Here is a 14,955-nt window from a genome sequence, read left to right on the forward strand (position 1 = left end):
TGCAAGCCAAGCCATGACACTACCTCAACCATGCTTGACTGATGAGCTTCTATTTTTTGGCTCATGAGCAGATACATTCTTTCTCCACATTTTGGCCTTTCCATCACTTGGTAGAGGTTAATCTTGGTTCCAGAACTTTTGTGGCTCATCTCTGTATTTCTTTGTGGATCGCAAACTGGCTTTCTGATTCTTACTGCTGATGAGTGGTTTCATCTTGTTTTATGACCTCTATATTTCTGTACATGAAGTCTTCTTTGAACAGTGGATTGTGATACCTTCACCCCTGCCCAGTGGAGGTTGTTGGTGATGTCACTAACTGTTGTTTTGGGGTTTTTCTTCACAGCTCTCATAGTGTTTCTGCCATCAACTGCTGTTATTTTCCTTGACCAACCTGTTCCATATCTGGTTGTTAGTACATTAGTGGTTTCTTTCTTTTTCAGGACATTTCAAATTGTTGTACAGGCTATTCCCAGTGTTTGTGTAATGGTTCTTATAGATTTTCCCTCTTTTCTCAGCATCAGAATGACTTACTTTTTTCCCATAGACGGTCCTTTGGTCTTCATGTTGGTTTATCTTTTTTTAAAAAAAAATTTTTTAACAACAAATGCAGTATTCACTGGTGAAACCTGGGGCTTAAACCAAGACTAGACATTTAGAGCTATTAATTCTTTAAACAGTCAATTTCAGCATGAAGTCACTTGTTCCAGTATTTTTTTTTCTTGAAAAAATGGGTGGGTTCAGACAAAAGGTGCCATGTTCTAAATTGTTTAACACATTTAGATGTAAATATGAGGAAATGAAAGCTGAAATTTTCATTTTTTGTCTCATATATATCTTTTGATCCCAAACCCAAATGTCTTCAATGTTTTGTGAAAACAATAGAATTGGCCTTGTTGTTCCAATATTTTCAGAGGGTCTGTCGTTGTGGTGGCTCAGAGGTTAAGGCTCTGAGTCACAGATGAGAAGGTCAGCTGTTCAAATCCCAGCACCACTAAACTGCCTTCACTGGGTCCTTGAATATTACCCAGCTCAGTTGTACACTGCATCTAGCAAATATACTAGATTCAGAGTTTCTTTCTACTATATATGATTTGACAGTAGTTTACTGTACAAAATGTTTTGTAAAGTTGTTTACTGTAAATTTTATAGTACTTTTTGGCAAGCCAGCTTGCCAATAAATTACTGTAAAATCTACATTTATCACTGTATTACTGAATTTACTAATGTGATTGATGCTTGACCTTTCTTTTTTTTTTGTTGCTGCATAATTCCATATGTACTGTTTTATGGTTTGGACACTTTCACTATTATTCTAAATTGTTTCAAACAGTTAAAATACAGCAACATGCTAACATGGAGATGTGTCCATATCTTATGGTGAGCGTTTAACTTTTCATCCCTATTTCATTCATTTATTTCTAAATTCCCCTGGATAAAAGTATCTGATTGTAGCTTACCCCAGCCAATAAGGATGTACCACCAAAAATACTTTTTTTGTGAGACAAATGTGAGAGCCAGCAGGGTCTGTAAGTACATGCCCTCCACCAGGAGCCAGAAGTAGTTAGCCAAGATGCAAAACTGGAAAAAGGCAACTGCAGCCTTACATGATTCCTAGAGAGTAAGATGTTGTGTAGGAAAAACAGAGAGATGACTGTGAAACCTGATTGCTGTAGTACTGATAGTAAACAACCTTATTTACACATGGAATGTTACGTGAACAGTCCAGGGTAAGGAACAGTTGCAAGTAAACCCTGAGTACAGCATTACACATTGTAACATGAACATATGGAGTTGGTGAGAGTTTGACATGTTCAGAGTTGGAGGGTCTTACTGTAGACATGATACAGTGGTCTTGGTTTTCATCGATGAAGAGGATTCCATCTTTAATAAAGACTGCACTAGCTCTCAGGATGAAGGAGGAAAACAGGTTGATGTGGATGTAGTTCCTTGTACAATGGAACTTCCTGTTTTAAAATTGTAAACACAAAATGACAAATTTTTACAGAAGGTTTTTTTTTGAACACTCGCTATTTCACAAACATTTAACATATGATCATATTATTCTGTTTATTATGTTTTTGTTTATTATATTACATGAGTAATACAATGCCCTCCACTCATATTGGCACCCTTGGTAAATATGAGCAAAGAAGGCTATGGAAAATTGTCTTTATTGTTTAACCTTTTGATCTTTTTTAAAAGAATTCACAAAAATTCTCTGCTCTCATGGATATCAAACAATTGCAAACACAAGACAGGTTTATAAAAAAAATATTTTTGTTAAACATAGGTGTGCAACAATTATTTGAACCCTGATGGATTCATATGAGAAAATTATATTTGAAGAATATTCCCATTGATATTTTAATTTTCTTTTGTACACCTGGTTGACTAGGAACAGGGAATTGATAACAGGAAAAGATTTTTTTTGATAAAAATGTGTTTTGTTTGCAATTGTTTGATATCCACAAGATCAGAGCATTAAAAGATCAAAACGTTAAACAATAAAGACAAATTTACAATATTAGTGGAGGGCACTGTATGTGATTACATGTGAAAATATATGTGTATAAAATAAGTGGAATTTAACCACGTTATATGCTGAAACTGCACACGTGAAATTACATTAACATGTGTGACATCATAGAAATAACAAAAAAACATCTGTGATAAATAAATAACGTCTTACATGTAAAAATGAATAATGAAAAAAAAAATCACATGTGAAAATGAATCTTGTGGCAAAACTTACCTATGAAAAAGACTCACACGTAAAAAAAAAAAAATCATATGTGGAAAAAATGTTGAAAATAAATTAAGCTTATGAAAAAAATCACGAGAACAAATATATGAATCATGTAAAAAATCATTTCACAATAAATAAACAATGTGGACATAAATCACGCGACAATGAATGAATAGTAAAAAATCACGAAAGAATTGAATGAAATTTTTATGATAAAAATCTATGAATTATGTGAAAAATCACGTGACAATGAAGGAATCATGTGCAGAAAATCAGGTGTGAAAATAACTTGCATGTGAAAATTAATCATGTAGCAATAAATCACATGTGATAATGAAATAAACATAAAAAAAATACAAAGAAATGAATCATGTGTAAAAATCACATTTAAAACGGAAACGCGTGAAAATAAATAAATCATGTAATAAAACCCATAAAAAATATAAACTGATGGCCTTCACATGTGAGAAAGTGTGAAACAAAACAAAGTGTGTATAAACCAGGTATAAATTTTATGTGACTCGTGTTCACATGTAAAATTTGTGACATTTCTGTAAGGCTGCCAGTTTCCTTCTACCTACCTGTATGTGGTCTGAGTACACTAAATTGCCCCTAGGAGTGAATGAGTGTGTGAATGTGTGTATAGGACAACCATGATCAGGATGATGCTCCAAGTAAAGATGAGTGATTGAATAAATGGATGGATGAATGTATTGAATCTGGTTTTAATTATATATAAAATTATCCACCAATACGTACATGTTAATATGTGTTAAATTGAACTGCTCACTAAATTGGTCACGTTCTACAATGCATTTTGGATAACATTTGTGTAGATAAATACAGAAATGTCTAGATTTTATGAATACCTGAAGGCTGTAAAGACGATGATGGCTGATATGAGGGAGATGAGAGAGGTAGCGTAGCCTACAGTGTACACCTGTCTGAACGTAGAAAAATACGAGTCCTGTAAAAGAGAAATAAGAGTGATAAAGTACAGCAGTTTCCCCTTCACCTTCAAAATAAGGTACATCAATTACCTTGATGTACCTTATATTGTATGTGTACCTTATATGTACCTTATAAACTTAATTGAACTTAATTAAACTTAATTGATAAATCCATGTCACTTAAAGGAAAACCCCTAACCAGTGAAAATTAAATCTACCTTCCTAGGAAAGTCTTATTGTGTTCTTGGCTGCAGTAATTAGTTTGATTGCATTAGGACCATGTTCCACTGTTAGTCCTGATCACCTCATCATTTTCTGTGTCTGTGCATTCATTCATGCATAAAGACCTTGTTAAGTGTGTGTTTGTGTGTGTGTGTGTGTGTGTGTGTGTGTGTGTGTGTGTGTGTGTGTGTGTGTTTGTGTGTGTTAAGGCTTATCATGTGAGTGCTCTTAATGCAAGGCAGTGTTCCTAAGCTCTCATTAGCATCTGATTGCATATCCAGGCCTATTGATAGAGTGCTTGAGAGAGGAAAAATGGTGAAAGTGTACAAAGGAAAACAAATGTTGGGGCAAGAGCTCAGGAAGTGCAGCTTTATCTTTGTCATTAATCTCGTTCTCTCAGTCTGTTTCCATTTCTTTGTTTGTGCGCTACATTGAAATTAAATGCAACAGCATTGTAGTCCAGATATGCTCAGACTCTCTGTCTCTCACACTCACACTAAAGAATGTCTCTGGAGGTGTCTCGTCATCCATTTCACTGAATTATCTACTAGGGCTTGGTTTGAAGGGGAATACGTGGGGATGCCGTAGTCTATTAAAAAAAACAACAACAACAACATAACACAAATCAGCCGCTTGTAAAACTGCCTTCCTTCTTGTCCATACACTTTGGATGAATGTATTTATGCAACAACACTACTGCTGATCATTGCATTTAATGTATTATACTGTATATTTAAGATTTACACACCATGTCATAAGGATGAATAAAAACTTCACGTCAAACCAATAAATCTCGGATTGTTTTAATGCATGAGCATGCCTGCAGAGGCAGTGCTAATCAGGGTAGAAATCAGGGCTGCCAAATTGAATTGTTTCCAATCCAATAACAGGTTCTAACCTTCCCAGCATACAAACCAATGGTCTGGTTAGGACATGATAAGTCCTGATGTTAGCTACTGTAGGAGGGCTAAAATATTACATCTGTTAACAACTCCAAATGATGTGTAATTTGTACTCTAATTGGACAATGTATATTTAATCTATGATAGAGTAAATAATAAAGTTAATCTTCCACCTTATGCAGGTTTATTACACTTGCAATATTTTGCATGTGCCTTCTCAGACACTGCTGATGATGTGTTATGGATGTTTCAACTGGACTGAAAATATCAGCCAAAATGGAGATCAAATCTAGGGGGTGTTTCCATCCATCCATCTTCTATACCGCTTATCCTTTTCAGGGTAACAGGGAAACCTGGAGCCTATCCCAGGGAGCATCGGGCACAAGGCAGGGTACACCCTGGACAGGGTGCCAATCCATCGCATTCATACTCTAAAGACATTTTGGACATGTGAATCAACCTACCATGCATGTCTTTGGACTGGGGGAGAAAACCGGAGTACCCGGAGGAAACCCCCGCAGCACAGGGAGAACATGCAAACTCCGCACACACAGAGCAGCAGTGGGAATTGAACCCCCAACCCTGGAGATGTGAGGCGAACGTGCTAACCACTAAGCCACCGTGTGCCCTAGGGGGTGTTTCACTCGGTGTAATCACCTGACATGACTGTCACTGATAGGCATCATGAATCTACAGTCTAAAGGCCCCAGCCTGGCTTCTGTACCAATCTGTGTAATTTACATATGACCATTAGTAGTGCCGTTACGCTTGACTGCAAGTCCACAAAAATACATTTGTTAACAGCCAAAACTCATCAAACGAGACGATATAAATTCTATATCCTAGAGGCTCATGTAATTGAGTGAACCCCAAAGACTTTATCTATAATCTACAAATATATCTAAAATCTGTAAGTGAAATGAAATTGTATGTCACCTCAAAAAAAATGAGCTGAGCTTTACATTTGGTACTTAAAAGGAATAAAATGAGCTGATTTGATTATCGTAGCAGCTCACAGTGGCAACAAGGGGGTGGTTGAGCTGCAGACTGAAGATCTGAAGCTGGTAACATCTGTGCATTTGTTAATGGCAGACTACTTATGTGCATATTTTTCAAAGCATCAGCGTCAAAGATTAACAAGATCTCAATTCATCAAATCAACTTTGGGGTTGTAACAGCATCTCACCACTTGATTGCTTTCCTATAACAGCGCATCCTGTTGTGTTTCCTTATGTAATATATGTCCCTTTTTGGATGCAACACTATTAGCTATGTTAGTTCTTATGGTAATGTATGATGTGGCTTATTTTTGCATTTGCCCCATGATCACAAAAAAATATGTGCATTAACAGAGAAGTAGTTTTCACCTCAGTTGCTTCCACCATTGGTAATATACAAGCATGCTCATATGATGGGTAAATTTCACTCCAGCCGTTCTCTGTGCAGTTCCTGTATATGTAACCTGAAATAGAAAAAGGTTCATGAAGCACTATTTGTATTTTTAAAACAAAGTATTCAAAATCATAGTGGAATAATTAGCATGTATAATCATAAAACCACAGAATGCATAATACAAACTAAATCTCCATCTCTAAGAAGACACTTCAATTACGGACACTTGCTCCATAATGACAAAGGTCACTTCTCGCTGTAGCACACTGCTGTGAATAAGATTAGCATTTTTTTTGATTTGATTATGGTTTCCGTTATTGCTTTTGTTTTCCGTTGTGTAGATCGGACTACAGATGAGTTCACTGGCTGGCACGCTGAGCTCTAAGTGCTGTTTCTGCCTTTATCTTTTCGATTAAAGGCCTCTGTGCACAGCTCACACTAGTACAACATCTTTCCTTCACTCTAGGGAGAAATGGATTAATGGAGAGAGCTACAGAGAGGATTAATGGAATTATGGCAGGAAATACCAGTATAATTTGAATAATATGAACTGAAAATAAAAAAAGGTAGATCAGAACGGTGAAGGAGACAGAGATGGAGCAAAGAAGAGAGAGAGAATGAGTGATACTACTGTAATGTTTTATTCAACTGTGACAGAGCAAACACATACTTTGAAAGAGGGTCAGAAAAAAAAGAAAAAAGCAAGTGACAAAATGATGGAGAGGCAGAAAGAAAATTCATGTATTCTTGACTTTTGGCTCAGATGACGTGAGTTCTGTCAGCTCTACATATGAAACAGTAAATTTAAGATTCACTTCCAAAGAATGAAACAGTTTACAGAAAAACATCCCCAACTTTGCTGATTTCATTATCCATGCATAATATATGCCACAATGTAATATAATTGTACACTGTAATTATTAATTACTAATAATTTGTGGCATAATGTACATTCTATCTCACGAAATAGAATAGAGTTATGTAAAAAATAAGTACACCCCATGGAAATTGTTGGATTTTTTGACATATTTGGACAAGCAAACTTTTGGGCCTTTTTGAAATAGTACCTATTAATGAAGGTGATACACTTTATCAAATGACATAAAATTGACATTTTGTAGTAATTTTCAGAATTTAAATGAACAAAAAACAGATCAGTCACATGGAAAAAGTAAGTACACCCCTACATTTATCACACCCATCTTCAAATCCATAAAGCTAGAATTAGGTGTTCAAGACTGGGAGCCAGCGATCAGAACCTGCTGAGGGAGTGCAGGTGGAACCGGACTTATTTATACCCCTCTCCTATCTAGTGTCTGGTGTTCCCTTTGCTATTGAAGTGTGTGGTGTCATCATGCCAAGACCTAAAGAGTTCTGTAAGGCCATCAGAAAAAAGGTTGTGGATGCCTATGAGTCTGGCAAGGGATTTAAAAAGATCTCCAAATTATTTGAAATACATCATTCTACTGTAAGGAAAACGTGGAAATGTTATGGTTTGGGGTTGCTTTGCTGCCTCAGGGACTGGACAGCTTGCATTCATTGTTTAAAAAATGAATTCTGCATCATATCAAAGTGTGCTTGAAGATAATGTCAAAGCTGAAGTTAAACAGAAAGTGGACCTTTCAATCGGATGATGATCCTAAGCACACTAGCAAATCCACCAAGGAATCGCTCAAAAAGAAGAAATGGAGGGTTATGGCATGGCCTAGTCAAAGCCTGGATGTGAATCCCATTGAAATGTTGTGTGTGTGGGGGGGGGGGGAGGGGGGGGATTTTGAAATGGGCAGCACATGCAGGAAAACCCTTAAAGATATATTGTAACTGAGAGAATATTGCATGGAAGAATGGTCAAAAAACATTCCAGCAAGCCTGGTGGACAATTATGCAAAAAGTTATTTCTGCTAAAGGGGGCAATACTAGCTTCTGAGGCCAAGGGTGTACTTACTTTTTCCACAGAAGTATATCACATCTACTGATATTTCTGATGAATAAACAATTGAAAAAGCCTTGTGGTTTTGTTCACATATATCAACTTCATTAATAGTTACTGTTTCAAAGATGATCAAATGTTTGCTTGTCCATATATGTCAAAAAAGCCAACAATTTCCATGGGGTGTTCTTATTTTTTCACATGACTGTAACTGTACATGTAAGTTATGCCTGGGACCACATATTAAATGTGCTCTGCATCAAAAGCGCAAGTTAATGTTTAAAAGCCTCTGTTAAGTGTTGGACCACAGAGCTGTCAAAATGCTCAGGACTACAGAGGAAATGGAAATGGAAATATTCAGGAAGGAAGGTGATGTGTTCATGTAAGAAGTTCTTATTAAATAAATACTCAGTTCAGAGCAAGACAGGTTGGATGAACTTAATACAGATGATACTGGCATTTGATTACTCAGTGGTTTTCATGAAAAGACAGTGGTGTAGAGAATAAGCAGCTACTTCATAAGTCCATCCATCCATAGTGCATACAGTAACGCTTATATTCTACACAGGGTCACGGGGGAAGGTTTAGGCAAAAAAAAAAAAAAAGGTGAAATTGAAATTGAAAAGTCATTTCAAAGAGGATCAAAAGTTTGCTTGTCCAAAAAACCCTGAACAATTTCCATGGGGTGTATTTATTTTTTCACATCACTGTATGTGCGTAGTAAATTGAACGCTAATTTCACACTCATTACCAACACTTTTTTCTACCACACCAAATTATGTTGGAAACTGCACTTCCTGTTGAGAGAGGAAAACGATTGTTTACACTGTCTTAGTATGACACAATACCCTGTATATTAACTCTTCAATCAATCAATCAATCAATCAATCAGTGATGCTGATGATAGTTGATTATCTATTTAGCCTATTATGTGCGAAAATACAACCTTTTATGACCCTTTTTAATAAAAAAAAAGTGTGTGCAGAGCTGAGCATTAAAGGGAAAAAAAGGAAAATAGTTATTCTTGCAAAAAGACTGAGTATCATTGGGGAGTGAAGCTTTCTGTCCTAATATAAACTCCTACCTTATTAATGACCTCAAGACTACATTTGCACAAATCCACATCAATACATACATGTCTATCATCTCTTTGTCTCTAAACACATGGGCCCAAACAGTGAATTGTTGAAACACACACACAATCAACCCTGCCAACCTTGCCCTGACACCCACACAGCAGCTCACGTCTGTTCATATTATTTTCATTAAGGACCCTTTGACTTATCTTTATAGTTACTGATTTCCCTAGAGGTTTAGGCATGTAAAAGTGAAATTGAAATTGAAAAGTCATTAAAAAAAGTTAAGAAGTATTGTCAACTAATCAAGTTTTCTTTTGTTACATATTAATTACTGTATAAATTTGAGAAAAATGTATTATGCATTAATTATTATATTATTATATTCACACCTTTGTAAATATATCTTATTCATCTCCAGTACCCTTTTTTTTGGTCAAGGTTACTATGGATCCAGAGCCAATCCTGGGAATAATGATACACGTATGTAGCATGTACACCTGTTTAACGAATAAACTGGCAAAACAATGTGCATAAATTCCATCAGTTTGACCTGGAACATGATTGTTTTTCCCAGGAAGCTTTAAACAACAGAAGGGGTAACTGCAGGAAATGGAAAAACTGCTAATAAAAGCAGTGAACATTATCGAGAAGCAGCTGCACTCAACCTGATTAGGAAATAAACTGGATGCTGTGGGTGGACAGCATGTTGGAGCGGTAGGACGTCTGACGTCTTGATGCCTTATCCAGCAGCGAAAGATAAAACTGTACACTGACAACCTGCGACCCACACAAACACACTTATAACCTTACGTAAACCTGGAGCAGCCTACATGTCAATCTACCCATGACAATGAAACATTATTCAGTTAAAAAAAAACAAGAAAAAAACAAGCTGGACAAACTGTAGTCAGGCAAAGTGAACTAAGAGATACAGGTTTAAAAAGATCATTTACAGAACGTTATGTGTAAGTACTCTGAAAAGTGAATTGGTTCATGTTAACCCTTTAAAGCCATGGCATATTATTTAGCTCTCAGAGAAGCAAAAATAAGCTTTTTAAACATTTTTTAGGGTTATGTGAATTGTGTGAATAAGCCCTTAAAATGGTATCAGGGGACAAAAAGGTTTGAGGGCCCACAGTATAAACCATGTAAAACAATAGTACACCAGTATGTGTGTAGTGCTTTTAGACAATACCTATATGCTATTTTTTTTCTGAATGTGTATTAGATTCATCTATGTATGTTGCATTTCATATTTATTGTACCATTCTGCCATTTTCAGCTGTATACCAGTATAAGTCATGCTAAGTGGGTGGTTTGGTGTTAGCTTGCCAATGGGAGTTTTTGTTCTTGCCTGTTGTTACTAGAATTAGCATAGCATGGCAGGTCTATCACCCTGAAGCTAACGTAGGTTGAAAGTTGGCTGAATGCATGCGGTTGCCTTGTGTGGTAAGAGGTCTAAGGTGAGGTCCTACAGGAATGAAGAAGCGTTCGCTAGCAATGAATCACAGTGCTAACAAGCAGTGCAACAGCACTAACCTCCTCTGGCTCCTAGTGCTCTGCCTTCTTTCATGACCCCTTTGATTTTTCATTATTTTATTATTTACTTGGCACCAAACAGTTTTCACTGCAGAAAGCAATATTACAACATTTGTCTCATTTATACAGCTTGTTGTTGTTGTTTTTTTTTAGTCAGGGAAATGGAAGCCCTTGCTAGTCATAGTGTTATATGTGTATGTGTGTGTGTGTGTGTGTGTGTGTGTGTGTGTGTGTGTGTGTGTGTGTTTAACACCAAGATTTGCTGTGGTGCACTTTTGACTTGTTTTGAGTTTTTGGTAATTCTCACATTTAATTAAAAAAAAAAAAAAAAAAAGGTTTTAGAGACAAGCAGAAAGAACAACTGCTTATCTATCTATCTATCTATCTATCTATCTATCTATCTATCTATCTATCTATCTATCTATCTATCATGCATTTAAATTTTTTAACTGGTCATCACTTTTTTTAACATGTGAATTACTTATTAATGTGTTATTATCTTAGTATTTTAAAATACTGTATTTTTATGCGATATGTCCCTGATACCAAATTTTATAATGTTTTAGAAGACATGTATTATGCATTTTTAACATTTTGTTTATTTTCACACGTTGAAAAAAAATCTGTAAAACTTCGTAGGCACATGTAAAGACGTGGTAAAGTGACGATGTCTTCAAAAATAATTAAACTAACATTTTATACCTTAAAAAAAGCTACTATAATGAACCGAAAACAGTAATAAACTAAACAAAGTCCATATTTGGTGTCACAACTTTTTGTGTTTTAAAAATGCATCAATAGTCTCAGGTACACTTTGTGCAGTTTTATAAGGAAATTTTCTATTAGGTAGTATGTTACATTCTTTACTGAAATACAAACATTTTTCTGCAACACTTAATTGTTTGTTGGAAAAGTAATGTTTGGAAGTCTGAAGGTTTTCCTGAGTTAAAATAAAGACTTTTGTGCAGTACTATATATTTCCACACAGTACTGTATATTTCATACTTACGTACTGTGCACTCTTGCACAATTCATCTAGGTTGCTTTGCGTATTAGAACATATTACAGAAGAGCTGTAATAACTAGCAGTGTTTCTGTCTTTCCAGGATGTGTATCTGGGTGAACACTGTTTAAATGTTTACAGAACACTCGAGAGCTGTGTCCTGGGCTTGGCACATTTATGGCCAATCCACAATTTTGTGTATATAGGGCAAGGCTGTAAAAGTCCTCTGGTTACTCAAGCTCTGTGATTGTAAGGACATGGAGCTGCAGACAAAGCGTCATTTTATCCAAGTCTAATCTGAAAATGGCAGTGATATTTGACAGCTGTTTAAAGTGGCTGTAGTGTTTGACAAATACACTAGGAGCAAAGCACAAGTGTCTAGATAAAGCAAGTTCTCCTGTTCTTCCACAGTGTATAATCAGCAGATATGCATTGCATCATGCTGTGTGTAATCTGTACAAACTAAACAATACTAAGCTATAAACTGCATTAAATAAGGACGGAATAAGACACAAAAGAGCATGGTGTTATAGGAAAATAATTAGCTCGACACAAAGTGGAGATACCGTTACCACACCAAAGTTGATTATTTTCCCATAACAGCACATTTTGAAGTGTTTTGTTCCTCTTGTTCCACATCAAATTGTTAACGCTAACACTATTCATTAGGGAACGATGTCATACATTTTATCCATTTATAGTTATGTTTATTATTGTGGAACATCCACAATATTATACACGGGATGATATAGTTTCTGTTATCAGTTGTGTTATAACAGCTATAAATGGTTGATCCCTCACCAGCCTCTTTTTTTTGTCCTTTCAATTTAATACGTAAGACAGAAAAGTTGCAGCTTTACATGTTATTGAGAAGCTGTAAAGCCCTCCATCCTGAAAACTTTGGGAACACTAAAGACAGCGGAGACTCTAGAGAGTGACGGTGACTATATCAACAATTACATTTGTTTTAATCTGTTTATGTGGAGTGTCCACCATACAAGTTGCTGTGTAAATTGTTACCGTAGAAACAATAACTAATATTAGAATGTGTGCGTTAATATGAGCCACGCAGCCAGCACTACTGTCAGAGCGGCTGTTATAGAAAATTAATCAGCACTTCCTGACCAATCAAAATGGACAACAGTGTTGTGGCGTAAGCAGAGATAAAGGAGCGCACTGAGTGATTACCGTTGTTGTTGGCAAAGAGCTGGGAAACTTCAATGCAAGAGACATTAACCACTTGGCCAACTTCAGCTCTGTACCAGCAGTGAACCTCATCCCACTCTGTTCGGCAGCCTAAAAAGTACAAAAACACATGCATCTTTTTCAATAACTGTTTTGAGCCATATTTTTTTGTATTGTGGTGCAGTAACTGTTATTGCTCTAAATAAAGTGTATACCACAGAAATACAATACGACTGCAAAAAAAAAACCCACCTAAAAATATCAAATAAATGGCAATAAAACTTTTGAGGATAGGAGAACACAAGACAGACAGGATGTGCGCTGAAATATACACGGAATATGGGTTCTCTGAAGACAGATAAAAGAAGCTGCATAAAATCAGGAATGAGCAGAGCTCTTCAGCTCTTTAGTGTTTATAAAACTAAATGTCTTAAACCTGATAATCCAGAGACTTAATCCATATATTGGTACACTTCTCTTAAAAAAGACACAGGTCTCAGAGAGAGAGAGAGAGAGACAACAGCATGGTGAGGTTCTGATGGCTTTGGGAACTCAGTCATGGAAAAAAATGTTAAATGTAAAGCACTCACTAAACACGTTAGACATTGATATTCCCAACAGGATGCCAGAATGAGCGAATCTTTAAGCAAGAGCTATTCATAGACGTTCTGGTGTGTTAAAGCCTATGCTAATATTTGGCAAATTCTATGCCACATGCTTCATGCTTGATAGTGGCTAAAATATACCATAATTCTTACTGCATTGCATAATGCATAGTTTGCATCTATAATGGCCTGGGATCTTTTAGATACTTTAATACAGAATGTCTGTTTAGCTATATACTGCATCTTGACTGGAACTATTATAACCATGGGAATTTATTTTTGGTAACACTTTACAATAACATTACCTGAATAATCATGCACTAATAGCTGAATTAATGCACATTTAATGGATATTCTTTTTTATAGAGCACATTTGATTTAGTTTACCACTACATACTAATTAATACATTAGCTAACAAACATGTACTAACATGTACATGTACTAACATGTAAGGTGGTCGTTATTCACGCATGAATTCATAAGACTCACGTCATAGTTAGCTCTTCATTGGTTTGTGATTAGTACACGCCTTGACTCATTAGGTCATATTTAAGTAAGTATTCATTCAGGTATTCGCACATTATAATTCATGTACTGTTATTGTAAAATGTTACCGTTATGTTATGTGCCATTATTTTTTAAAAAACAAAATCTTCTACATTAAATGCATCTTTTAACACACTGTGGGCAGGATGTACACACTGTACGTCAGGAGGCGCAGTGCAAAACAAAACTTGATGTGTCAGTAAAATGGGCTTGCACTGGGTCTGAAATTAACATTCAGTTTGCTAAGGATGCAGCTCATCATCCAAACTGAGCCTGAGACTGCATACTAAATACACTCTGTGTGCAGTGCAAACTGTAGTTTAAAAGCCTTTGTTAAGTGTCGGAAATGGTCAACCACAGAGCTGTTAAAAAGCTTAGAAAGGGAATGCAAGTCATTAAGTAACTCATTGAATAAAGACTTGTGTCAGAAGAAGACTGACAGTATTTGATTACTAATGGGTTTTAATTGGTTTTAATGAAAAGGCGGCTGTGTACAGAATGAACTACTTGGTATAAAAGTGTGCGGTTAAACTGTATTCCATTCAATGACACAAAAGTCTAAAACTATGAGTCATACCTTGCACAATCCAAATAAGAGACCTTTTAACCCCTTTCATGTAATTCTTCCTACCTATTCTTACAGCAAGTCTTTAAAGACATAGATAAGAATACAGGTTATACAACAGCATGGCTGTGAGTTCCTCATCAATAACTCTTCAGAATTGGCAAAATCATGAAAACAGGCTAGTGTAAAGATGTGCATCGGTCTCTCTAGTTTGCACTGTCTGTGCCGGAAGCCTATTAAACAAAGGTATTCTTATGGAGAATAACAAATATAAGAATATAAACCAATTT

The 14,955-nt window shown here is 36.0% G+C and overlaps 1 protein-coding gene across 1 annotated transcript in view; it reads right to left on the reverse strand.

The window, feature by feature from the left end:
- Positions 1-14,955, reverse strand: part of ghrhrb (growth hormone releasing hormone receptor b) — a 71,219-nt gene that overhangs the window by 8,388 nt on the left and 47,876 nt on the right. The window contains exons 3-7 of the mRNA XM_053636257.1: positions 12,952-13,059; positions 6,188-6,282; positions 3,616-3,713; positions 1,832-1,964; positions 1,458-1,611 (exon numbers count right to left, since the gene is read on the reverse strand). Of these exons, the coding sequence (XP_053492232.1) occupies positions 1,458-1,611; positions 1,832-1,964; positions 3,616-3,713; positions 6,188-6,282; positions 12,952-13,059 (588 nt within the window). The remainder of the gene's footprint in view (positions 1-1,457; positions 1,612-1,831; positions 1,965-3,615; positions 3,714-6,187; positions 6,283-12,951; positions 13,060-14,955) is intronic.

This window comes from Ictalurus furcatus, chromosome 11 (genome assembly GCF_023375685.1).
Source record: "Ictalurus furcatus strain D&B chromosome 11, Billie_1.0, whole genome shotgun sequence".
NCBI lineage: Eukaryota > Metazoa > Chordata > Actinopteri > Siluriformes > Ictaluridae > Ictalurus > Ictalurus furcatus.